General features: G+C 36.5%; 5 protein-coding genes across 5 annotated transcripts; 4 read left to right on the top strand and 1 right to left on the bottom strand.

The window, feature by feature from the left end:
- Positions 1 to 825: 825 nt before the first annotated feature.
- On the top strand, positions 826 to 2,601 carry LOC132097202 (putative uncharacterized protein DDB_G0288537). Its single transcript, XM_059502842.1, has 5 exons — positions 826 to 1,009; positions 1,680 to 1,811; positions 1,916 to 2,089; positions 2,186 to 2,341; positions 2,452 to 2,601. The coding sequence occupies exons 1-5, from the start codon at positions 937 to 939 to the stop codon at positions 2,553 to 2,555; spliced, it is 639 nt and encodes a 212-aa protein (XP_059358825.1). The 5' UTR covers positions 826 to 936; the 3' UTR covers positions 2,556 to 2,601.
- A 68-nt stretch (positions 2,602 to 2,669) lies between these two features.
- Positions 2,670 to 4,426, top strand: LOC132098279 (torsin-1A-interacting protein 2-like; the record flags this gene model as incomplete). The annotated part of the gene is made up of 3 exons (XM_059504442.1): positions 2,670 to 2,817; positions 3,000 to 3,059; positions 3,158 to 4,426. Coding segments are annotated over 3 exons (1,002 nt in total), but the record flags the coding sequence as incomplete, so codon positions are not given.
- Positions 4,427 to 9,129: 4,703 nt separating this feature from the next.
- On the top strand, positions 9,130 to 16,214 carry haus5 (HAUS augmin-like complex, subunit 5). The gene is made up of 19 exons (XM_059503786.1): positions 9,130 to 9,381; positions 9,457 to 9,519; positions 9,621 to 9,653; positions 10,104 to 10,128; positions 10,213 to 10,345; positions 10,534 to 10,693; positions 10,802 to 10,877; positions 11,185 to 11,270; positions 11,363 to 11,417; positions 11,526 to 11,653; positions 11,757 to 11,838; positions 11,917 to 12,050; positions 13,210 to 13,372; positions 13,457 to 13,537; positions 13,694 to 13,839; positions 14,086 to 14,182; positions 15,229 to 15,367; positions 15,488 to 15,620; positions 15,864 to 16,214. Exons 1-19 carry the CDS (start codon positions 9,290 to 9,292, stop codon positions 15,964 to 15,966), a joined length of 1,929 nt encoding a protein of 642 aa, XP_059359769.1. The 5' UTR covers positions 9,130 to 9,289; the 3' UTR covers positions 15,967 to 16,214.
- Positions 16,215 to 17,184: 970 nt separating this feature from the next.
- On the bottom strand, positions 17,185 to 21,998 carry fzr1a (fizzy/cell division cycle 20 related 1a). Its single transcript, XM_059503787.1, has 14 exons — positions 21,808 to 21,998; positions 20,978 to 21,094; positions 20,719 to 20,850; positions 20,544 to 20,607; positions 20,230 to 20,360; positions 20,057 to 20,136; positions 19,793 to 19,976; positions 19,636 to 19,701; positions 19,457 to 19,559; positions 18,532 to 18,716; positions 18,193 to 18,426; positions 17,990 to 18,094; positions 17,799 to 17,891; positions 17,185 to 17,682 (listed from the first exon to the last, which is right to left on the bottom strand). Exons 2-14 carry the CDS (start codon positions 21,044 to 21,046, stop codon positions 17,641 to 17,643), a joined length of 1,488 nt encoding a protein of 495 aa, XP_059359770.1. The 5' UTR covers positions 21,047 to 21,094; positions 21,808 to 21,998; the 3' UTR covers positions 17,185 to 17,640.
- Positions 21,999 to 22,885: 887 nt separating this feature from the next.
- Positions 22,886 to 25,042, top strand: LOC132097839 (uncharacterized). Its single transcript, XM_059503788.1, has 2 exons — positions 22,886 to 23,297; positions 23,597 to 25,042. The coding sequence occupies exons 1-2, from the start codon at positions 23,112 to 23,114 to the stop codon at positions 24,089 to 24,091; spliced, it is 681 nt and encodes a 226-aa protein (XP_059359771.1). The 5' UTR covers positions 22,886 to 23,111; the 3' UTR covers positions 24,092 to 25,042.
- Positions 25,043 to 25,105: the final 63 nt, after the last annotated feature.

The following is a 25,105-nucleotide window of genomic DNA, read 5'->3' on the forward strand; positions in this document are numbered from 1 at the left end:
TTCTGTCTCCCTCCCTGATGTGGCTGACTCACCAGTTGGAAGAATCTGTTTTTCCCAACTTCCACATAATAATAAGAACATTCGTGCATTATTTCAGAAAGAGATTGTTTCTATTCCAAATGTTACATTTTATTGGAACCAATTTGTAAATGACATTGACTGGAAAAAGGTTTGGATGATTCCTCACAGATATTTATTAGTAAACAAGGTGAAAGAAGTATCTTTCAGAATAATTCACAGATATTACCCTGCTAATCATTACATGATTAAATTTAAAAGGGACATCAATACAAACTGTTCTTTTTGTGAAGACCACCCTGAAACTGTTTTGCACCTCTTTTGGTATTGCCCACACACCAGAACATTTTGGCAAAACCTCAGCAGATTCATCATTGACCATATTTATAAAGACTTTGCCTTATTGTGGAAGGATGTTATTTTTTGCTTTTATAAAAGTCTAAGTAAAGAAAAAACGTACTTCATTATAAATTTATTAATACTTTTGGCAAAATTTCACATTCATAAATGTAAATTCAGCTCTAAAAAACCTTGTTTTGTACCTTTTATCCATGAAGTTGAACATTATATTAATCTGATTTCTGGCTCAAACAACAAAAAGGCTGTTAAAACTATTAACATATGGTCCTCTTTCACTTTGTAAGCTTCCCCTGGCTATTTTATTTTATTTTCTGTTTACCTCTGTGTTTTTTGTGTGTTATGTATATTATGGCTAATCACATGTGATTTGTACCCTTTTTGCAATAAAAAAAAAAAAAAAAAAAAAAAAACTAACATTGTGAACGTAACGTACGTGAGAGAAGTTGTGTTTCACTGAAGTCGCTCCGACGAAGACCATCATTGATGTTCCGCTTTCCGGGTTCGGCTGCACAGGAAAATAAAAAGTTTGAGAAGAAGTAGTGAAATATATGTATAAAAATGGACTCAAGTGATTCTAAAGAAGATGGACCAAAAACTAGGAGGAAAAGCCTCAAACAGCCATCCACGCAAGGTTTGACTTTCTAATACTAATACTTTATAATACGAAAGACAATATTTTCATGTTAAGGGTTTCCGTTTTATATAGAATCCTGTTAAAGGAAACAGGCTAATGTTGCGTAGCGTAAAAGGTAAATACTCGCTGCTTGCCTTTAAGATTATTTGCATATCCGCGTGCCGGTAAGTTAGACAGTATCAATAATGTCAAGGTCAGTTTCTCTTTACGTTACTTTAAATGATAACGTTAAACTGAACTTTTCGTACACACCGTCTCATGAGTGTCTGTACCTCTCATGCTAGTAATAATACGGAGCAAAATGTACTTCCAACTCTTTCCCTCAGTAACAGTTAGATTAAGATGCTTGCTATTTAACCTTTTTTAAATATTTGCTAACTAAGCTAAACTTTTAAAATATCCAATATGAGCTTCAGGGCTAATAGTTCAATTATTTTAATATATAATCTCAATAAATCGTTTAGTGTAAAATTGTAATTAACATTTCACAAATATTTATTATAAGATTATAAATAAAGTTAACAATATAGTTAACAATAACAGTATAGTTGCTAGTGCCTCCGCTGGTTTCCGCTGGCACATAACAATCAAAAATACTAAACAAAAATCTTATCATTTGTTGGCATATTTCTGTTAATGTAGTTACTCAGTTCCTCTTCTGTTTTAGCTTTATATATTGAGGATCTTAAAGCCAGAACCCCAATAAAGAGAACCCGGAAAATGAGGAAAGATGACGGGGCATCCAGAGCTGTCGATGGAGCCAAGGAGCACAAGGGTCTCACTAAAGAGGATGAGGATGGTGTGTGAAATTCATTTTTTTTAACCTGTCTTACATTTAGTTTTTTGTGCAAAACATCTTTCTAATGCTAATGTTTATGCAATATTCTTATTAAACCAAAACAGAATCCCCTACTAAGAAGCAAAAGCTCAAAGATAAGAGAAGGGTTATAAATGAGAGAGGTGATGGTTTAAACCAAACAGATGATGAAAATATGGAGATGGGTGAGAATGAAGACCAGGATCAAGAAATGAACTCCGATGAGGAGGCTGAGCAGGAGCAAGAGTCTAGTTGGACAGGTAAGATTCTATATGAGGAATAAGCATAAGTGCTATAATATTAAGTTTCAAATAATAATAAATGGGTGTGTTATTTTCCTTCTGTGGGTCCCTCAGCCCAGCCTGGGACAGAAGAAACACAGCCTGACCATGTAAGGGAAGAAAATCTGGAAAGTGAAGTGTCACTCAACAAACAAAGGCCTATTCATCTAAATAATAAGGTCATACCCAAATCCAAAGAGGGAAATTACAGCCCAGTCACAAAATGTGGAGGTTTGTTATCATTAATAAAATTATCTTTTGAATTACAATTAATACAACTGCTCTAGCCACCCCCAGCTCGTCTCTTATTTGCACACCACAAGTAACCTTTTTTATTGCAGATGCCTCCAGGATGGGTGCTGTTCCACTGGAACATCAACAATTGAGAAACAGGATTAACATGAACTACCAGAATCCTGTAAAAGAGGAACACAAAAGTTTGTAAAACATTTTTATTATATATATATATATATATATAAGTAGCCATATTTGTTCTGGTAAAAGTGCAAAATGATGCTTAATCACATTCTTACTGTAGGTGTTAAATTGTTTTCATTCATTTGATTCAATCAAAGGTTGTGTTTTTACTATAGATCCCCATGGTCTTAGAAGTTGGGATAGACACCCACCAACTAAACCCCAGAAGAGTTACGTCTACCCAACAATTCAGCTTCCTATCACAAATCAAACCAATAACAAATACACAGGTAAAAAAATGTTTTGTGTTTGTCCTTTTTATTGCTATTTTACAGTTTTACTACTGTTCATTTTATTACAAAAGATATACATAAAAAAAAAATTACATGAATAGTTCTGTCTTATGCCAGTAAAGGAAAACCGATATTTTTAAAGAAATTGTAGATCAGAATTCTTTTACTTTGCTTTCAAGAACTGAAGAGTTTGCAGAAACCAGTCCCCTCAAAAGCAAGTCCAGCCCCCTACTCTAGAGGTATTTTCAGTCCTTCATCCATTCCTTTATAATTAAAACAATCAGATTTGTTTTGCATCCACATTGTTTTGTTAATTCAGAACTCTGTGTTTTTATAGGCTGGATTTCGTACATTTGCAAGTGGTTGTTGATACTGAAATTATTACTTGCTTTGGGCTTTTTGGGCTTTTTGGCCTATCAGAAGTTCTTACACTCACATTTGCCTCAAACTGATGAAGTCCATTCTAAATCAGTGGAGAAATTTGACCTGGACTTAGCAGCTCTACAAGCTCTTTTTCCCAGTCAGCGCTCAGTGTTCTGGAAGAGGAGTGGGAAACATCTTAAGAACCACCTGAAGACGGTCAACCCCACTGAACCAGTCAGTGTGATTCTGACTGCTGGCCTCCAGGCCGAAACAACATTGGGCTGCCTTGCTCGAAGATTAGCTGGGGTGTACTCTGCTACCCATAATGCTTCAATCTTAGAAATCAATGGGACCACCAAAAGAGCACAAGACAGTAAGCAGGTCAAGCTGGATATCGATGAAGAGCTGAGGGAAGCGTTTGAAGGTGATAAACCTGCAGCTGTTGTGCACCGTTTTGAGGAGCTCCCTCCTGGATCTACGCTTATATTCTATCGTTACTGTGACCACGAAAATGCAGCTTACAAGAAGGTTTTCTTGGTTTTCACTGTGATGCTTTCAGTGGATGAAATAGCCCCGACAACCAGTCTAAGTGCAGTGGAGGACATGGTATATGATCATGTAAAACAGAAGTTTGTCATCACAGACAAATCCACTGTGTTTAATCAAATGGATGTGGATAAACTGAGTGGACTGTGGAGCAGAATTTCTCACCTCATTCTGCCAGTGGCTGCAGAGGAGAAAATTGAACAGCAGGGATGTGGGGCATAACCTCACAGAAAACCATAAGATTGTATTACTGTATTGGGCTGGACAAGTCATTTTTAGAGTTTTGAGTTTAACTGGTCTAGTTCATGAATGTGTGGACCACAGAAATGTATATAAAAGATCTTTATTCCAAAGTTTTTTTTTTTTAAATGTATTTGTTTATAAATGTTTTATTTTTGTATTTGCCTACATCTGGTTCTTTTTTGTTTCTTGATCATATCTGTGTGAAGGCAGACACTTTATCATATAATAATAACAATGATAATAATAATGTACTTGGCATTATAAGCATTTGGCTTACAATATAAATCAGCAAATTAATTGTTGTACATTCCTTCCAAAGGCCAGGTGTGGTAATGACTGAACTTTTGCACTGACTTTTGAAGTTAAACTGAAAAAAAAAGTAAACTAGGCTCTTTTTACCAATCAAAATTTTGATTGGGTTTGGTGTTATATATTTGCGTGACTAAGACTATAATAATTCAAATAGAGTCTATTTTTTTTTTCGTTGTTTCATTTTCTTGTCCACTTGTTAATGCATTTTTGTCATATTTCTTGTTTTATCATTCAAAAGTTTGGTGTGAGATTTAAAAAATGTTTTTGAAATAAGTATTTTATGCAATATAAAAAAACAACAACAACTGTACTTATCCAGAGTGAGCAAAAAGCCTTGCAAAATCACTCTGGAACCCTGACATCCATCACACTCCCTCTGAACTGTTTTATAATGTTATTCCCTATTTACTTATTCTATTTTTTATTATTTTATTGTCTGTATTTTGTCTTGTCACTGTCATTCTGTTGCGCTGTTGAAGCTTTTGTTATGAAAACAAATTCCTTACATGTGTACCTGGCAATAAAGCTCATTCTGATTCTGATATTATAATAAGATAATAAGAGTATCAATCAAGATTATTATTCAGTAAATTTAATCCTATAAAAGCAATATTGATGACAAAAAAAAACATTATTTTCAGGAAAATTAAAAAGAAAAGAACATTGAACACAAAAGAGCACTGGAATTCAATGAGTAAAACGGGAGTAAAAGGGTTAGTTGCAAAAGAAGTAAGAAAAAAAATGGCAGGAGTAGAATAAAAAGCCAACATTTTTTTTTAAATCAAATTCAAGAGAAGGTAGGTCTAGAAAGTAAGTTTGGTAATAATAAAGATGACGTTTTAATGCCAAGAATGCGTATTGGTCATTGTTAAATCATTGTCTGCATAGAATTTGGAAGCATGAAACTGGAAATTATGATAAATGTGGTCATGTTAAATCAAAAGAACATGTACTTATTTTGAGTGTGAGGCATATGAAAGAGCAAGATTTCAACTATATTCAAGCTGTAAGATTTAGGAAATGGCCCAAAACAATCAAGAATATTTAATTAATTATTTTCATAAAAGAAACAAGACTGGTTAATACAATTTAAGATACCGTTGTATTAAATAAAGTCCCCTACTTTGTAAAGAAGTTGTTAAGACTATAATTAGAACAGCTATAAAAGGCAACTGGCAAGGAATGAGTAGGAAAGAGGAAGATAGCTTTATCAGATTCAAATAAAATTTGTGGTGAAAAAGGAAGTCGTGGCAGTAGAAGAGAAAACACAACCATTACCAGACTTTGCCTTGGATGTACAAATCTTAATTATTCACTGTTTAAAATGAACAAACACAAGTCTGGGAATTGCAGTCTGTTTGGATTAGCAGAAGCTGTACATCATGTATTAATATTTTGCACTGTTTATCAAAATGAAAGGATAATCCTGGTAGAAGAGTTAAAAAAAATAGGTATAGGAAATGTTTAGGGTGACCACCTGCTAATAAGCCCAAGGGGGGACAAGGGTATGTTTCTGAGGGACAATGTGGGACACTGCCTTGCGCAGCGGTGCCCCCACCCCATGGGCACACTCACTGATAGTGGTTTACCCATTTCTAGCACATACCACCTTACATGGTATATTAATAATGCCCTATTCCCCTAAACATGTGTAATTGCTGATGTATGCTCATGACAGAATTGACAGATGCACTTCCACTTACGCTTTACTTTAGCTATTTTATTTATTTTTCATTACAATTTATTCACTTTAAATAAATTATAATATAAAATTATAGGATTAAAATGAATTGTAGTTGCTTAACACCACAGGAACAGTTAAAAAAAAAGTCTAAACTCACAACTCCAGAGGTTCACGGAACGAGAAGGGGGAGAAAGGATGGTGAACTTGCATGTTAGTAAAGGCAGGCGCATGAAAAAAAAACAGTTTGAAACAGGATACACCTTCTCTTTTTTAATTGATGATGGCGGTGCCTCACTTTCTCCATTTTTCGAATCGTAAAACGTGCATCTAAAAGGTCATTCTCAGTGTGCCTGGTAGCATAGACATGTATAGAAAGGCTAGATAGCTTACCGGCGCTGAGAGCCAATGGGACCCGACGACGTCACACGGCGGCCATCTTAGGACAGGACCGCTCGTCCAGTTATAACATTAAAGTCTACTGTGCATGTAGTGCTGAAATAACTATATTTTGCTCAATTTTCAACCGATTTTCAAACGGCTTGGTGTGTCATAAACTTCAGGGATGCGGCTATTTAACTGCATACTTGTGAAAAATTATAGCCACGGAGTTTATTAAGAAAATAGTATATTAAGTAGACTAGACAGGTAAAGTACTAGGTATACCCATACACACACACACAGTAATGATGTCAATATTTATAAGGTACATGAAACATGAAATAGTGCAATTTAGTTTATTACTAATATTTACATTATTAAATACATGTTTAAATTTATGTATAATATAAATCTGTCTCAAGTTGCCATTCTGTAAAATAAAGAGAAATGGGTCTTTGTTTTTTTACTTAGGTCCAAAGGCACACAATTAGAAAAAACTTACAAAAAAAATATACAAAATATACAAAAAAAAAAAAAAAACATTAAGACACAATTGGACACAAAACTCTTTCCATCAATACAATATAATCAATACAGCTCCCTCCCTCTCCTCTCATTTTCCACAAGCGTAATCAGAAGTTCTGTAAACAAAAAACCAACAAAGTAATCCAAATGTAAAGATGTTTTTAAGAAACCAAACCACTTGGAAATTATGTGTAACTCAACGCTATGTTGAAACGAAAGACTAACCCTGCCTCTCCCACCAATTTACAATTGCTTGGTGACTCACTTACGACCTCTTCACTGCTAGCCAGCAAATAAATACAACCACATCCACAAAATGACATTTAGACAAAAGATTAGGTTGTCAAGAAACGTTGTTGGTCTCAGGAAACCTGTTAATAATTGAAAATGTCGACTGTGGTATCACTTTAGAGTAGAGGGCAGCCATGAAACACACAGCTACGCTGCAATGTTAAGCGTTTCTCAAAACGTGAAGCTACAATTTAAACATCGGCATCAGCACAAATCATAGCCACGTTAATAAGGTTTGTAATAAACCAAACCGTTTGTAAATCCGTCAAGAATTCAGCAAGTTACGAGCATTTTAGTTGGCGTATGTCACTCACCTTCCGTCCACAGCAGCAGGGAGCAGCAGCGCAGTCTCCTGACCTAAGATGGCCGCCAAGTGACGACACAGCTGACTCCGCCTTGAGCCATCTAGCCTTTCTATACATGTCTATGCCTGGTAGCCTATGCACGTGCGTGCGCTGTCATGACAACAACGAAAAAGTTGACAACAACCTGGTCAGCAGTTCAACTGAGGTGTGGGTGTGGCAACAGTAGCGTGCTGAACTGTCAAGTAATGTTGGTGTGGTATGGAGGTAAATCAGTAGCTAAACTCGAGAGGTTGAAGATATGAATGTGAGAACTTGTCATATTAATAGTTGTATTTATAAGTTAAAATTTACACTCACAGCTCTGATGTGAAAAGCTGAATCTTTCAATTTGCACACACAGACAATGCTCAAAACACCCGTGTTTTGAATTGGAAGTTGTAGATTAATAGTCACAAATGTGTAGAATGACATTCACACAAAGAAAATGACATACACACATGTTTATGACATATTTACTTTTGCACTTTACTTCAGTTTCGCTGCACAACGTCAAGTCGGCACTTTTCAACCTCTCAGATCTGGAAGTACAAGTTCAAATCCTAGCGCTCTGACTTTTGCTACTCTTTTTGCGGTATTCTGTTGCAAAACTCACTTGTGCACTTGTATATGCAGATGTGAGAGAGCAGAGCTGGGAGCGGGGCTTTGGTGCGAATGAAGACATTTTATTGGTCGATGCCCGACCAATGAACAAATTGTTTTCACTGAATATCCTTAGCTTTGACAGAATTTTAAGACACTGCATTCATTTTGCCATTCAGGTATTATCTAGTAGAAAAATAATGCAACATATTTTATATGTATATCCCACTGCATATTGCAGAGTAAACTCGCTGAACCAGAGCATGCGTTGTTCATTGGTCGGGCATCGACCAATAAAATGTCTTCATTCTCACCAAAGCCCCGCCCCCAGCTCTGCTCTCTCACATCTGCATATACAAGTGCACAAATGAGTTTTGCAACAGAATACCGCAAAAAGAGTAGCAAAAGTCAGTGACTATTAATCTACAACTTCCAATTCAAAACACGGGTGTTTTGATCATTGTTTGTGTGTGCAAATTGAAAGATTCAACTTTTCACATCAGAGCTGTGAGTGTAAATTAGAACTTACAAATACAAATATTAATATGACAAGTTCTCACAATCAGATCTTCAACCTCTCGAGTTTTGCTACTGATTTACCTTTATATTTGGCTGCCTGGGACTCGAAGATATAGAGCGACCAACTTTTTTTGAGCAAGCATTGATTATGCGTGACACAGTCTCAATTTGTGGGACACATGAATTGGGCTTCAAACGCTGTGCGCGCACGCACGACGCGGGACGGGTGGTCACCCTAGAAATGTTACACTTAAAAAAACTGCTGAATAATGGATTGTAAAGTTATAGAATATATAATGAAATATTTAAGAAAGGTACATCTGGATTTAAAAGCCAATTTATTAATAGAGTTTTGTTTTTTCTTTTTCTTTCTCTCTCAGTTTAGTAATTCTTCTTGTTCCATCAATGACACAGCAGCTCAGCATGTGGCGGGAAAGCACCTTTTTGTTCGTTTCCCAACCGCTAATAAAAAGCTAGAAGTTAAGTGCTGATTTTCGCTTACTGGCCTGTGGGGGCAGCATCGGCCCTGTTAGAGACAAGTAGCAAAATAAACGGGGGCGAAGAAGAGTCTCCCGCGTATTTTGACTTGTGTTTTTAGCATTAGAAGATGTGAGTTTTTTTTAATACTGCAGATTTGTTTTATTATTATCAAAAGATTAAAAAGATGTCAAATCTCAGTCAGGAACTGAAGCGCTGGGCTGTTGAGGAGCTTGAGTTGCCAGCAGCCAGACTACCGGATGACGGCTATATAAAGACGTTAGTGAGTTCTGAATTATAGCATTAATCCTCATCAACGATTTTAGATTGAATTTGTGTTTACGCTTAATCTAGGTTGTGTGTCGGTCCTGGAGCTTCCATTTGGAAGTATATCACGCAACATATTTATAAGGAAAGGTGAGCTCTCAAGTTTTTACAATCTCGAATGCTCACTACGTTTTCTTCAAGGCATTTTTCTGATTATACAATATTCCTTTGACATATAACTTATCTTACAGAAACGTTCGTGTCATGAGGGGGAATATCCAGTGGTATCCTTTAAGTCTTCTGAAAATGTGATGTGTTAATATGCATATAATGTATGTATGTGTATATTGTGTACAGGGTTGTTATCGCTGATTAAGCTAAAACTATTCAAACTCGTTTTCGTAAAATAAATTAAAGCTGATTTTTTTTTTATTTGCAACTAACTGAAGTAAAAGAAAGCTTAAGTCGAAGTGCTAAAATGACCAAAATAGAAATAAATGGAAATATTTTATAAAACGAATACTAAATTTTAAATAAAAACTGATACTATATAAACAGCCTAATCCCACTGATTTTATGACACATGAAATATGGCTGTTTCAAGAGGCCCACCACAATTTATATATTTTAACTGTGTTCTGTCAAAATGTCGAAAATCAAGCTGCTACTTTATTACTTTATAAATTGTGGTTGTGTGAGCTGTGGAATTGTTCCTTGACCATCTAAATCGTAAGGTACAAAGTTTTACAAGATAAAGAGGTAAAGAAAATAACTTAATTGCTATTTGTTATGCTGCTTCTATAAGGATTGATAAGCTCAGCTAAAGATGATTATTCTTTGTAGCTCAACCAGTTGAAGAATCAGAATAAAGATACAAGAAGGATTGAGCTTCAGAGAGAGATCGATGCCCTTCAAACTGAACTCAATCAACTGGACACAAAGATCAGTAGAGTGGAGGATCAACTTGCTACCGAAGGTGAATGTTCTTATTTTATCTTCCTGTTCATCATTATGCTCTTTTATACTACCTACACCTATAATATATAGACTATTTGGGGGTTTAATTACCTTCTTTACTGTTAATATCTTTTTTTTTTTAAATACATCAGATTATGGAATGGTATTTTACTGTTGTTACTAATATCTTGCTCTGTTTCTGAGCAGAAAAGAATGTGAACAGGAACTGGGAGGACTTTATGGAGAGCAGGCATAGACAGATCCTGTTAGATTCTTTCAGGCAGCGCTGCTCTGAGGAGAGGAACGTACTGTTAGAGGACGCGCACGTGATTGGCACTCAGCGGCATGCCCTGGAAGAGCTGTCCAAGTTAGCCACCTTCAGACTGCCATATTTTGATACTGTGTGCATTTTTGCTGAATAAAACCATTAATATTATTCATATGACTCAAACCTGTAAATCACATTATTGTCCAGGAAAGCAGAGGTGAAGCTGGTGTTTGGGCCATCTGACAGTTCAGACAGTGAAGCCGGAACAGATCCATTGGTTTTAGTAAGTATTGCTGTATTAACTGGTGTTTGTGATGCACACTATAACATTATAATTATAGCTACTTTTTGACTTCAGTTTTATGATGTCAGTTTTAATTCTGAAAATCAAAAATTCTACTTTTGAATGGCCTTCGTTTTAGAAAGCTAGGTGGTGAAGTTCTAAAATCTTTAAATAAGCTTTCACTGATCTTTCACTTGGGGCCTAATTGAATCATTTTAACCAATCAAACTCCAACTGACCACTTGATTAAATAATTTATCTTTGCACTGATTGTAACTCATGAAACACAATTTTTATCTCATTTCAGAAAGATGTGAGAGAGCTCTGCAGAGAGAGGGTTCTCTTCTTTCAGGGCCTGCTAGAGAGTGAACTAAATGTGAATCCGTCCACTGAGTAAGACACACAGGCCTCTGATGCTGATAATGTAGATAGAAAAGCTTTAACACTTTTGCCTTATTGATGCTAATTCATTTGTTTTTATCCAGATTTACTCATGAACATAGGAAAGCAGCGATCCAGCACTGGATGAGTGCAGTGGAGGTAGATGAAAACACTAATTTCAGTAGGATGCATGTTTGTTATGTGTCTGCATGCATTTAGTTCTGCACGACGACAGCTCATGAGAACCTCAATATGTTTAATTTTCAGAATGCTCTACGCACTCATCCTCCAAACCAAGTTCTTTCAGCTCTGCAAGCCTTGACCTCCAGACAGCAGGTGGCGTTAGAAGAGAAGATTGCAGCTTTGAATGTGGAGCGTGACATTTCAGATCTAGGGTATGTTTTACATTATCATGTATGTTATCAAAACCTACTCTATAAACAATGATGTTGTTGAATCGATTATTGCCTATTACTCAGGCATTTGCACTTAATGCAGGTTTCGTTATGAGAGCGATCACCTAATAGATGCGTCGGCTGAGCAGAAAGAGGAGTTAACACCTGTCCGCAGTCTGTTACAGGTGATCATTTGAGATGGTGGTCTTACTACATTTTACATACTTTTGTGGCTCAGATTGTATTTGTGTCTTTGCACACAGTCTGCCTGGGAGGAGGTGGAGCAGAGTTATTTTGAACTGGCTCAGACTCGCAACAGATGTGGGCAGCTAGAGACCGAACTCGCGGCTTTGATGAGAAAAGCAGAGACGGCACATGTATCAGATCCAGTGTCCAGGTGGAAATTATTATATTTACTTATGAATTTGTGACGTCAATAATTATTATTAATTATTACTTGTTATAATTACTTGCTGAATTCCATAAATGGGTTATGTATGTATGTATGTGTGTGTGTGTGTGTATGCAAGTATAAAATAAAAATAGATAGATTAACTGCCTTTTTTATTATTCTGTTCTCTGAGGTCCACATATAATCTTATCAAGATTTTTACATAAGAAGTAATAGGCTATGTTCTGTCCTGTTTTGTCCCCCCTTTTCAGAATGCTCTGTTTGAATACGAGGCAGATTGTTGACTCAGAAGTAAATGACCACTGCTATGATTGGCTAACATCTTTTGTAGATGGACGCTGCTGTGGTTTAGGTTAAATTAATACTAAAATAAATATAAGATCAAACAATATTTATCATGTACTGAAAACAGGTATTCACACTTGTGTGTAGCAATATCAAATCCAATATATTTGGCACAGCATTGTCTTTTAGCTTCAATGTGTCAAATTGTGCCTTGTTTGTAAACAAATCCACGGTAAAATAAAGCGAACAAAGGAACAAGTTCTTACTGATATGTTATGGCACTTCATTACAAATTAAGTTAATCAAATAAAGTTTATCATTTGGTTTTTGCGTAGACCTGCGGTTGCCGCTCTTGTCATTTACCTACTATGTGCGCAAAGCAGTGGACGGGCTAAACCGGCAGAGATGTAGAAACAGGTGTTGATCTTCCTCTGTGGAGGCAGTGTTTAGCACTATCACATCATAAACTGGCACAATCCAAATCTGTCGTTTTGGGAGATTGGCTTCAATATAAGCTATTTTTAGACTATCAAGAAAGTTATGATTTTTGAAACTTGCACAATGACTTCTTATATCAAGCGAATTTTGATTTTTCAGTTCATGACCACTTTAATTGTTATTGGCTTCACAGGAATTGCAAAATAACATTTTACATTTTGTAGTACTTGTATTATAAATTGTATGTAATATTACTGTTTTTATTGCATCTTGATTAGATAAATGCAGTGTATGTACAGTTAGTATAATATAATATATATAGTTACTAAAATAGTATATTAAAAATAATATTGTGTACAATGGGAGGTATTTAAAAAAAAAATTTTTTAATACAAATGGGTTTTGTTTCGTTTGTGAGCAGGGGTGTGTTTGAGTTGGAGATGGAGGGAGTAAAGCAGGCAGCAGTCAGAGATCGTATCAGAGAGCAGTGTGCTCATCTACAGCTGCAGGCCAGAGAGGGGCAGGACGCCATCAGAACCCTGCAGACACAGTGGCAATGTGTCATGGACTTCAGACAGCTTGTGGTGCATAATTATATTTAGTCCAAACAAAAGACTGAAAATTCTAATTCATAGTCTGGAGTTAAGTGTTTTTTTTTTCCTTTGTAGGACAGAAGACAAGAGCAGATACGGCGATTGATCAAGGGAAACTCCACTGTGAAAACAGAGTTGACCCGTGTTCATGCAGAGGTATCGTCTCATGCAATACGTTTTTTAGTCTTCAGTGTCACATGATCCTTTATAGATCATTCTAATATGCTGATTTAGTGCTGAAGAGATTTCTTTTAAATCTGACAAACTATTGAATGGTAATTTGGGTGTGTGTTTTTCTTTTTTTTTTTTCAGGTTGGGCAGTTTGTTCAAGAACAGCTCAATCCTCAACTTGGCAGTGTGATTAAAGCCAGCAGTGAACTGCGCAACTCTGTGTCGCAAGGGGCCAAGCTCTTCAGCTGTGTAGCCCTGGCTGCACTCAATCGTAGAGTCATAAAGGGGTCAGCAAATCTACCGAAATCCCTTTTTCCTTTCAGTGACTTTGTACAAGATATCGTGCCTAGCATTTTTAGTTGTTTTGCAGTGCGAAGTCAGAGACTGAAGTTCTTGAAAGTTTTCTTAATTAAAATTTGCACATTTAATAATGCATTATCGTACTGTAACATTGGGAAAAATGAACTAAATTATATAATTCTCTGAAGCTTAATGTCTGTGCTGGGATCTAGTCTTTTGTTTTTAATCAGCAGGGGGCAGAAACCACCAGCAGCTCAGCTTTCCATCCACCGGATGCAGTCCCCGGCTTTCCACAAACTCTGTCAAAGTCTTTCATTTCCCATGTACATGGTGAGATGCTCACTTCCAGTCTATTAATACACTTAATTTATTCCTCACCTTTCTGAGAGCCATTTCAGTTAAGTTCATCAAGCACCATTTAGAAAGTCCATTATTTTAACACATACAAAAAGTGTAAATTTTCTAATGATTGTTCATATCATATATTGACTTAATATAGTGGTGGGCAAAATTATTACAACACTAGTATCTTCATCAGCTTAAACATGGTTTTAAGTCTGTTATTTGTATCTTTTGCTGTAGTGTGTCAGTAGGAAATATCAGTTTACATTTCCAAACATTCATTTTGCCATTAATTGTAATAAGCAACAGCCAGTGCTCCACACAGAGATCTGATCTCATCTTCATCCAGTCTGTCTGGAATGACACGAAGAAACAGAACAAACTGAGACCGACTCAATCTAGAACTGTGGGAATGTCTCTCAGATGCTTCAAGAAACCCATCTAGGTCAAAAGCTGCTTTAAATGCAAAGGATGGTCACACCAAATGTTGATTTCATTAAGTTAATAGAAGTTAATTGATAAAAAAAAATGTATACAATTATTTTTGACAGCATCCTCATTTTACAGCATTTTTAAACAAGTTGCCTGAAACTTTTAACAGTACTGTAGCTTTGCAGGTAGCTTTCTTGAAGCATCTTAGTGATGTTGCCACAGTTCTAGATTTAGTCTGTCTCAGTTTGTTCTGTTTCTTCATGTCATTCCAGACAGACTGGATGATGATGAGATCAGATCTCCGTGTGGAGCACTGGCTGTTGTCAGACAAAAATCTCACTGGATTATAACAATTAGTGGCAAAATAAATGTTTGGAAATGTAACCTGATATTTTCTACTGACACTACAGCAAAAGATAAAAATAACTGACTCAAAACTATTTTTAAGTTGGTGAAAACACTAGTGCTTTAATCATTTTAGCCATTACTGTATGTTTGTCAAGGATCCACAGTATCCATATCAAGCTTACTTTTTCTTTTTTCTTTTTTTTTACTGAAATGTAGTAAAAACTGATGGTGGGAGTCTCTTCTTTCTTTGCCAGGCTCCAGAAGAGCTGTGGTCTCAAGCTGCAGTTTTAAGGCTGGAGTTAAGAAATCTGCGCAGGCTTCTTCAGCTTTTCTCTGAATCATCAGTAGACCTGCAGAAGCTGACCGCACAGCTACCATCGCCTGATCAGCAGAGTATGTCATTAAGACAATTCTTTAAAACTTGGACCACTCTTTTTGACTTGCTGTTTTCCCCCAAATTAAAGTTTTTGTGGTAAGAGCCTAGACTCCATGTTGTTTTGATGTCTGTTTCAGCTTTGGTACAGCGTGTGAAGATGGTAGATGATGAGATTCTGCAGACATTGCTCCCACGGGCCCGTGAGCTCACACAGAGGTGCTCAAAAGGCCTGCTTTACACAGAACAAGTGAAGACTGCCATCACACACTGGTAATCAATCCTCTCAATTGTTTCCAACATGGACCCTTTGTGGAACTGTCAAGTCACCTTTTTTATAGCGCTTTATACAATAAAGATCGTTTCAAACCAGCTTCACAATATTAAACAGAATCAATGCAAACTTCAAAAATTAGATATAGTTTGTAACTAACCGCTTAGACATCAATACTGATCCCAAACTGTTTAAACTGTGATTTTAATCAAATTTAATATGGTTTGATTGTGTCTGTGCAGGTGGGAGCAGCCTGGACAGTTTGCACTGCCAGAGATGCAAAGAGAGGGACTGACTTTTCAACAGTGGCTTCAACGATGGAAACTGGCAACAAAGGAATCCTAACTTAGTTTGCATTTGAGACCAATATTTATGTTGGGGAACTTTATCTGTACATAATTAATCTTTCACTTTCATTCAACTTATTCTTTGCATTCAAAATAACCTTTGATTTAATAGGCTAACCTAGGATTTCTCACAGTTAACTTTACTGCAACCGATTTAGTTTGTGTTTAAGGATGCATCCTGTTCAAAAAATGTTTTATGCAATTTTTCTAAATTTCTCAATAAATAATCTAATAAACTGGAATAAAGTTGCTGTTGTATATCTTCTGTTTTGTGGCGTCGTAAATCTCCCTACTGAAGGTTGTAAAGATGCAAAATGCATGTACTGTTGCCGATGCTGTTTGCAGTGTAGTACAGTACCCTCTTGTAGGAACTTGTGTAATGAGACCATTTATGAAATTCCCTGGTAACAGTAGTGCTACTTCTGGGTTAGATCAAACATTGATCTTTAAACACAAATTAACTTTGTGATGACATCCTATGGGCATCCATCTCCTGTTGTAATAATTTCCTCTAGTGTATAACTGGAATGTTCAGCCCTTAAAGTCTGATTTATAATCTGTGTAAACATGCTGTATAATAAGTGTTTTTGAACATTAAAATGTCAGGCTGTGTTTTCAAAGATTATAAGGAAACTAACAGACTAATGTTCAAAAGTCCACTAAAGGTTGCATTTATTTGATCGAAAATACAGTAAACAATAATATTGAGAATCACTAATTACTCAAGAAACGTTTATGAATGAAGAAAACGGTTTGACTGCTTGAAATGTCAATTTTGATCAATTTAATCCATTGTCTTAATCCAAAATTCCAGAGCAATTTATAGCCATTTCTGTCTGATGTAAAAATGGCATTGCTTTAATATAATATTAATTGTCTTACAAATTGTTTATCTAAAGAGCAAAATACATCCACAAAAAGGGAGCAGGGCTTGCCATTAAGATTGATTTTTTTAACATCTAAGGTTTTTGTTTGCCAAAATACTTTGACCTAAATTAAATATACTCGATGTAACTGAGTAATTCATAAATTTGAATATATGTCCTTTTTTTATTAGTATGTTTTCTTTGGTTAAATTATTTAATTTCCCTCAACTCACATACCCAGGTTTAAGCTTTTCTTGTAAATGCTAAAAACGTTCCATAGTGATTCAAACCTGGTTAAGAACATTAATCAAATAGTTAATTTATGCGCTATAACAAATGACAACAAAGCATTTACTTTTTTTCAGGGTGTTTTATAATACTCAATATCACTTTTAAGCAACTGAAGTTAAAAACTGAATTTTCTTTCATATATATATTTTTTCACTCTCACAATCAAAAGATCACACATTAGAATGCTTACAAATGATTCCAGAGGCAGCTGTGTCACAATGGCTAAATTTTCTTTACACCCTGATTCAATGGCATTGTTTCTGGCTTAAGGCTTGGATAACGTCATACATAGACTCTTCTCTGTTACCAAAAACAATCACACATAAAATCATGAACTCAACTGTACACGTAAAAGTACACATAACATTTGAACTTAAAATGAAATGTCAGGGTAGGGGGAAAAAAAAGACAGTTGATCTTTTGGTGTAGATCTCTCCCTTTTTTATGTCCAGTCTACTGCAAGTGATTGATGACATAGATATGTTATAAAGACTCGATCTGCTTTAGCAGCCCAATTATCGTATTCTGGTGAAGAGGTTTAAAACTGACACAGATTCCTAAAAGACAAAAAAAAAAAAAAAGATCATTAAACTGAGGACATGAACTTGAGATAGAGCCAGTATTTCACAAAAATAAATATTAATAAATAATAATAAGAAACCTTTGTCAATACCTTTGTTGATCGTGTTTTACTAAATACATTCCAGAAACGTAGAGTTTCATCACCTGCACCAGTCACTATTGCCTCTCCATCAGGAGACATTGCCTTTAAAATAAAAAGATCATATCAGTAAAAGCATTCAAAAATGCTATTACAATAAGAGTCAATTGTTCAAATAAAACAATAGGCATTAAAGTACTAACCAGATAAAGCACCCTATAAGAGTGGCCAGTCAATTTGGCTACTTGAGTAAGTGAGGGATATTTCCACACGAGGATCTGATTCTGAGAGTAACCATGTGTGCTGACCTGGAGACACCATCATGCCTATTAGTCTCTCTCTACAGCTATAACCAACCATAAACATCAACACTAAGCTATTGGGCAGTTGAGCAGAATAAACTTACCAGTTCATTGGTGTGTTTGGACCAGGCCAGGTTGCAGACTTGTGAGCCTGTGTCGATACACTGCAGTGGCTGCGCTGTGAGAGTGTTCCAGAAGCGGATGCAGCGGTCTGCCGTTCCACCTCCAGAGGCCAGCAGCCCGTGTTGGTGAGGAGACCAGGCGATGGCCTTCACTGCGGCCAGGTGTTCTGTGTACTGCTGCATCGGTAACACGCTCGAGTGATTCCACACTAACAGCTGCAGGATCAATCACAGGAATGCTTTTAGAGAGATGCAGTCACCAAAACATTTTTGTGTCAATATATTGTACATTTTGTCAATTGTATACAGCAGTCAGGTCACCTTGTTGTCATTTCCTCCGGAAGCCAGCAGCTGATGGTCAGTGCTCCACTTGAGTCCGCAGACCTCTTGTCTATGACCCTGCAGCCTGCGCTCTGACTGCAGAGGGGGCGTCCTGATGTCTCTCTGAAGGATCATGCGGTCCCGGCTGCCCGATGACAGCTGATCTGCATTCCAGGCCAATGCACCTAGGGCAGAATTCTCAGTTTTCATAACAGGTTAAACCTTATGCATACATACATTTTACTAAAATGGGAAGCACATCAGAAAGTAAATGTCCAAAAAGTGAAAACTTTAAATAAGTCCACGCAAGACTGAACATGTTTGGGGACAGTAAATCAAGATTTAAAAAAAGATTTTAAAAGACTTTTTTTTGGTTGAATATATTTTAACGTTATTTATTCCTGTAATCACAAAAGCCACATTTTAAGCAGCCATTACTCCAGTCTTTAGTGTCACATGATCTTTCATTCTAAGATGCTGATTTGGTAAAAACATTCTTCTCTAGTTTTGTTGCTTAATATTTTAATATGATACTTTTCAGGATTTACTTAAAAAAATTATTTTTTGTCTGTTTGTATGTCTGTAATGTCACTTTTTATAAAGGTTTTTAATGTCATTTTGTCAATTTACTGCATACCTGCTAAATAAAGGTATATATTAAAAACTCAGTTACACTTTTTTATAGTGTCCTAAGTACTAATTAATATTAATTAACTACATGGTTAGTATCAGGATTAGGGTTTGGCTAAGTTATACTTGCATGTAATTATGCATTATTTATTGTTATTATAATAGAAAGTACATGTAACAAGGACACCATAACAAAGTGTTACCAAAAACTCTTACACCTTTGACCAGTGAATTTCAAAAAAAATTTTTTATATATATATAATTTTCCATAAGGATTTTTTTTTTAAATTCCTACCAACTCTTGCTGTGTGTCCCTCCAAGGCAAACAGCTTTTTGCCAGCGGTAGCATCCCAAATTTGTACAAAGCCTTTATGTGTACCCACAGCGACAAGATTGCCCTATGAGAGAAGAACGGTCAGACTACAAAACACAGAAAGCAACTTCTGACAGTCCAAGTCATAAAGGTTAGCTTACTCTCTCTGACCAGCCCACCGATGTGACTGAGTCACCCTCCACTGATAGGTCACATAGTCGCGTTACCTGCGGACAAAGCAAAGAAAACACACAACTTAGTCCAAGTGTTCACTAGGTATTGACTGCCTCTAAATTTGCATGAACAGCTAATGCATACTTGACTGGTGCAGGCACTCCAAAGGTAAACACAAGTACCCAGTCCAACACTGAGCACATTTAAAGAGGACCAGTCCACTAAGTTGAGGTAGAAGTCATCTTGTAGCTCTGGTGCATCTAGCACCTTAAAAGGAATTTTAGAAATTTTGCGCGTAGGTTTTCTTGGCGACCGCAGCAGCTTCTGGCTATAAACAAAAACATGCATTCAATTAAAACAATGCATTTAATTAATCAATCACATTTTTCAGGAGACAACTCAACTTACCTTTTGCTGCTAACAGGTGAGAGGGAGTACGGGGACACGCTGTTATCATCGGGTGTGGATCTTTTGGCACTGAGCGAATACTGCACATACAAACACAAAGCAAGTGCTGAAAACACAGATCAAAACACTTATGTGGCATCAAATGAACAGATCAGCAGATAATTGAAACTTACATTAAAGAGGCTCCTCCTCTCGGGTGTGGAGGGCTGTAGACGTCGATCTTCTGTTTGAGGATCCAGAACCTTCTCAATACCAGCCCCAAGCAACTCATTCTTCAGCAGGGCAGAATACGCCAAGCCGTCAGCTGTCAGATAACACGGTAAACAAGGCTAATTATTACAACGACAGAGGGTTGAGTATCATATTGGAGTATATGATCCATCAAAAACGAGGTTCATTTAAAGCATAGTCTCTCTCCATAAAGAAAAAGATACCATAACAGCTTTATTAGTGCATGTAAAATCAACACAATCCTCTTCACAATCACCTTTGCCAGTATCTGATGTTGCGTCTTTGGTTTTTTTATTTTGGCTTGGTGACTTTTCATTTTCCTGTAATGGGGTAAAGAAAAATGAACTTGACATTTTGCATTCCTTTAATTCAAATAAAATGGAACCAATGTGGAAGCTCCATTACTAGTATTTAAAAAAAATTCCACCCACATTTATTCTGTGAAAGTTAATGCTCCAGTTAGCTCCAGCTCGAGATGGTATGAATCGGTCACCATGCTTGCTTGGTGATGACAGCGGAGACTCAGGGGTGGGGGTCAGGTGACAGATCACATCTCTCACTTTCTGTATACAAAAAAATAAGGAATCAGATCAACTGAACAGTCTGAAGTGGATCGGTTTTAAAACATTTAAATTGCACAAACAAATTAATACAATTTCAAGTTTGCAATATTCAAGGTGACACACTCACCATGGGGCTGGTGTTGTCATTCTGGATGTTGATCTGCCGCAGTAACCGGCGCTCATAGTCCTGATCCATGGATGAGATTCAGAAATCTGGGAATGTGGAGATCCAGGGGCACGGTGCCTAAAATGCGTTCATGGAAACAACATAAAACCCTATTTTTTAAATGGGAGAAACATTATTTTATTGGAAGGCTACAACGATACAACTAATAAAGGTATACACATATAACGTTAGGTGGCGTTCATTTGGTGTCTGGTTAACGAGGCAGAAAGCTGATGCCATCTGTTCAATACCCCATAAGCAGGTGTTAGAGAACAGCTGCTCAAATTGACATCTTCCAAACAATAGGAACATAGAGAGAGAGAAGTATATGCTGGACTACAATTCCCAATTCATGACAATTTCAAGACCTTAAATGCATTCGTTTGGTGGCCTAAGCAAACAATGACAGCGTATCTTACGGTACACATTTTTTTTTATTGCGGATTAAAGACATTAAATGCTTCTTTACTAACAGGTTACGTTGGGAAAAAGTATCAATGTAATGCCAGAAAGCAATTACCACACAATTAAGTTAGTCTCAGTCCTGAATGAAGAAATACTGCATTCCTTTGTCAACACGGCTAACTATTATAACCAGCGTTCATTTAGGGTGACGGAGAATTATTTCATCGATATAACGTTGTATCAAGGTGAATAAAAGCTGTCTATATGTATACTAATAAAACAACAGTATTGTCCTGCACTGATTATTAGCATCTTGTTTGGTGTTTCACAATGGATTACCAAGCAGCTAGTTAGGCTAATCTGACCCAACAAATCATCGGACCTACCTTGACAACGATATTCGGTGAATTTATAATCCTATCAACAGAACCTTATCCAAAACAAACACGTCGAGTGTAAACCTTGAAAAAAATGAGAATATGTTGATAATGGACATAAGATACGCCGCTCCGATGTCGTTTGCAAATCGGGGCTGTTGTTATCGATGGCACCGCAAGGCATCATGGGACTGAGTTAAACGTTGACGTCGCGACATTTGAAACAAAACAAAAATGTTGCTATGTTTTAAAAAGTACAAGATAATCTAACATTTTCATTTTTTTTTTTGTAACTTAAGGAGAAAAATACTATCAAGCGTTTGGTTAAAAAAAGTACATACTATATATTATGGAAATATTGTGTTTTACATTTAGTTAAAATAGTAATACTACCGTATATAAACAATTTTGATTAAAAGTCTAACAAGTACATAGCGTAAATAAATACATAAATAAATAAATGCGTAATTGTTGTTGCACTTTATTATACTCAAGTGTTTTGAAGTGTAAAATAAAAAAGTACACATTTTTCTTAGCTTTTTAAGCAAGCAACAGAAGTGATTTTCCCATTTTAGTATTTAGATTCAGAAACTTTGCAAAGAATACGCTACTTAAACTAAAAATATATTTGGCTGTTTATTAAAAGAAAAGCTAAACTTATGTGTGCACGATGGATTGACATATTAGTTTTAAGTCATTAACAAAAGTTTAATTTGTGATTATGTTTTTGTCTCTACAATTTTCAATAGACATTTTTATTTTGTTGCCCTTATAAATGTAACTGAGCAATAATACGCGTATTATGTTTTAACAGAACCTAAATAAAGCACAAATTCCACTAAATAATATCTAAGTTTAGTAGTGAAGTACTACTACTCAACTAATTTACATTTATTATTTTTTATAACGTACCCTTATTTCCGGGTGTAATATCTTTATACAAAAAATGAGCAAATAACTAAAAGAAGAAATGCTACGTTCATCAAATGGTAAATTATTGAAAGCTACTAAGTCATGGATTTACTCATAAAACTATATTATATTTTATTTTCAGTCGTTCTAAAACAAACTTTTATTTTGACAAGAACACAGGAGAGAGGAGACCGGAAGTGGTCATCACTGCTGTTCATGGTCGTCTTGGGAGCATTTGTTTTGTGCTTCTGTTATATTTGATGATAAACAAACATCACTAAATCACAAAACAGTACACTTTAATGCGTAAGTTAGAGTGTTTATTTTGCACCTGAACAAGTTGGTTGCGACCCGCCAATAAAACCAGACAGAGAGAGTTTTATTACCACCCGTCGCACAAAATGCCACGTTCATACTTGAAATCAGACGAGGCGAGAGATGCTGCGGAGATGAAATATTTACTCGCTTCCAAAATTAGGAGGCGCAAAGAAGAAATTCACAACTACATACAAGAAAGGCGAGCTGAAATCCACAAACGAATCAGATATCGAAGGCATCTTTTCCTCAATTACCGGAGCACGAGAACGGTAAACTGTTATTTCTGTAACGGTTATATGTTTACTAAACATTTCTAAGACACGGTAATGACAGGAGTGTGCATATTAATCAAGTCACTGTTATTTACATAGCGCTTTATACTATACAGATGCTTTCAAAGCAGCTTCGCAGTTATAAACAAGAAAATATCAGAATTAACGACGCAGATTAGTGTCAGTGCAGTCAATACATAATAATAATTAAAGAGAATCAATTCTTTATTGAATTGATACCAGCCTGTATTCATGCAGTACGTGTTTTTTTTTTTTTTTGTGTGTCAATTTTGTAGATACCATCACCAGATGAAGAAGACCTGCAAAATCATGTCCCAATCCTTGCAGACCCAGACTGGTGGGAGAGAGTTGTGATGACAGAATTTGGACCAGAAGACTGGCTTGACAAGTTCCACGTCACAAGAGACATCTTCCTGCTTCTGAGTGCTAAACTCAAGCCTCAGCTCGAGCAAGTGTATATAGAGCAAAGTGGACAGACCATTACACTGGAGAGATGTATTGCCATGGCCTTAATGCGTTTGTCCACCAGCACAGAATACTGCTTTTTAAGTGAACTCTTCGGTGTGCCCATCCCGGCTGTGTGTCAGTGTGTACGAGAGGTATGTGAAGCCATCATTTTGTTACTAAAACCCCTCTACATGCAGTTACCTGCTGATCATGAACTTGAAGAACATGCGGAGCAATTTCGTACTCTGTGGGGTTTTCCTCACTGCATTGGTGTCATCGACTCCCTTCACATCCCTGTTAAATCGCTCCCCACGGACACATAGGATTGCTGGAACCCGAGAGGATGGCACTCTGTGGTGCTTCAGGGTGTGGTAAACGCACATGGTACTTTCTGGGATGTTTGTTCTGGTTTTACAGGCAGCATGGATGACATGACCATCTTGCAGAGCTCAGAGCTGTGGACAATGGCAGAGCAGGGAGGTTTCTGTTCTCAGCCACCCAAAGAACTCATGGGTCAACCGTTGGGATTTATGCTGCTGGGGGATGTGGGTTATTCTCTTCAGACCTGGCTATTGAAGTGCTATCCTCCATTGTCAAATCTAACACAGCAACAGCAAACCTTCAACGCCCAGCTGAACCATGGCCTTAAAGTAATTGAGAATGCCTTCCAGTGTCTTAAAGCACGATGGCAGTGTCTCCACAACCGCAATGACAGCAATGTAGACTTAGTATCCAAGATGGCTGTGGCTTGCTGTATCTTGCACAATATCTGTAATGTGCATAACAGTCCTTTTAAAGAGGAGTGGGTTGAAGCACTCAGTCAGAATGAATGTCCACAGCCCACAGATGTGCCTACGGTCTATATAGATGATCCAAATGCAGAGGCAGTTCGTTCTCTGCTCTGTAGCTATTTTGAGCAACAACAGCAGAGCAAAACAATTGATCCATCTCCAACAAGCTGCCCGGTTCTGCCTGTACCTGAGTCTCCTCAAGTGGACAGTGCTGGAACAGCATAGTTTGTGTATTGATTGATCATCACAGTCAGTTTATAGCTGCCATTTAATGCTTAGAAAATACATTTGGTAGAAAGTGTGTAAATTGGTTGTATTTAAATCGTAGTCTTGGTATTTATTATTCTAAGATCATCTGTTTTTTTATTTTTTATAAATGAGTGACTTTTAAATCATTTGACTTGTTACGTTTTATATGGCGTCTAATGTATCAATACTGTGTAAATGTTAAGTTGGAGTCATTTTCAGTTTTTGTTGAAATAAAGAAAATAACTTAAGGCAGTTTAATGTGTTTTTGTGATTTCTAAAAACTCCAAGAATCATCAT

The sequence above is a fragment of the Carassius carassius genome, chromosome 21, assembly GCF_963082965.1.
Source record: "Carassius carassius chromosome 21, fCarCar2.1, whole genome shotgun sequence".
In the NCBI taxonomy this organism is placed as follows: domain Eukaryota; kingdom Metazoa; phylum Chordata; class Actinopteri; order Cypriniformes; family Cyprinidae; genus Carassius; species Carassius carassius.

What these genes read in the sequence shown, in the direction of transcription:
- LOC132097202 (XM_059502842.1), top strand. Translation starts at nt 937, where the DNA reads ATGGACTCAAGTGATTCTAAAGAAGATGGACCAAAAACTAGGAGGAAA. An exon ending in GCAAGAGTCTAGTTGGACAG is followed by an intron (nt 2,090 to 2,185) that starts GTAAGATTCTAT and finishes TGGGTCCCTCAG; the next exon opens with CCCAGCCTGGGACAGAAGAA. An exon ending in CCCAGTCACAAAATGTGGAG is followed by an intron (nt 2,342 to 2,451) that starts GTTTGTTATCAT and finishes TTTTTATTGCAG; the next exon opens with ATGCCTCCAGGATGGGTGCT.
- haus5 (XM_059503786.1), top strand. Translation starts at nt 9,290, where the DNA reads ATGTCAAATCTCAGTCAGGAACTGAAGCGCTGGGCTGTTGAGGAGCTT. An exon ending in TGACCCGTGTTCATGCAGAG is followed by an intron (nt 13,538 to 13,693) that starts GTATCGTCTCAT and finishes TTTTTTTTTCAG; the next exon opens with GTTGGGCAGTTTGTTCAAGA. An exon ending in AATCGTAGAGTCATAAAGGG is followed by an intron (nt 13,840 to 14,085) that starts GTCAGCAAATCT and finishes TTTAATCAGCAG; the next exon opens with GGGGCAGAAACCACCAGCAG.
- fzr1a (XM_059503787.1), bottom strand. Translation starts at nt 21,046, where the DNA reads ATGGATCAGGACTATGAGCGCCGGTTACTGCGGCAGATCAACATCCAG. An exon ending in CCAAACACACCAATGAACTG is followed by an intron (nt 18,095 to 18,192) that starts GTAAGTTTATTC and finishes TGGTGTCTCCAG; the next exon opens with GTCAGCACACATGGTTACTC. An exon ending in GTAAAACACGATCAACAAAG is followed by an intron (nt 17,683 to 17,798) that starts GTATTGACAAAG and finishes TTTGTCTTTTAG; the next exon opens with GAATCTGTGTCAGTTTTAAA.
- LOC132097839 (XM_059503788.1), top strand. Translation starts at nt 23,112, where the DNA reads ATGCCACGTTCATACTTGAAATCAGACGAGGCGAGAGATGCTGCGGAG. An exon ending in ATTACCGGAGCACGAGAACG is followed by an intron (nt 23,298 to 23,596) that starts GTAAACTGTTAT and finishes TCAATTTTGTAG; the next exon opens with ATACCATCACCAGATGAAGA.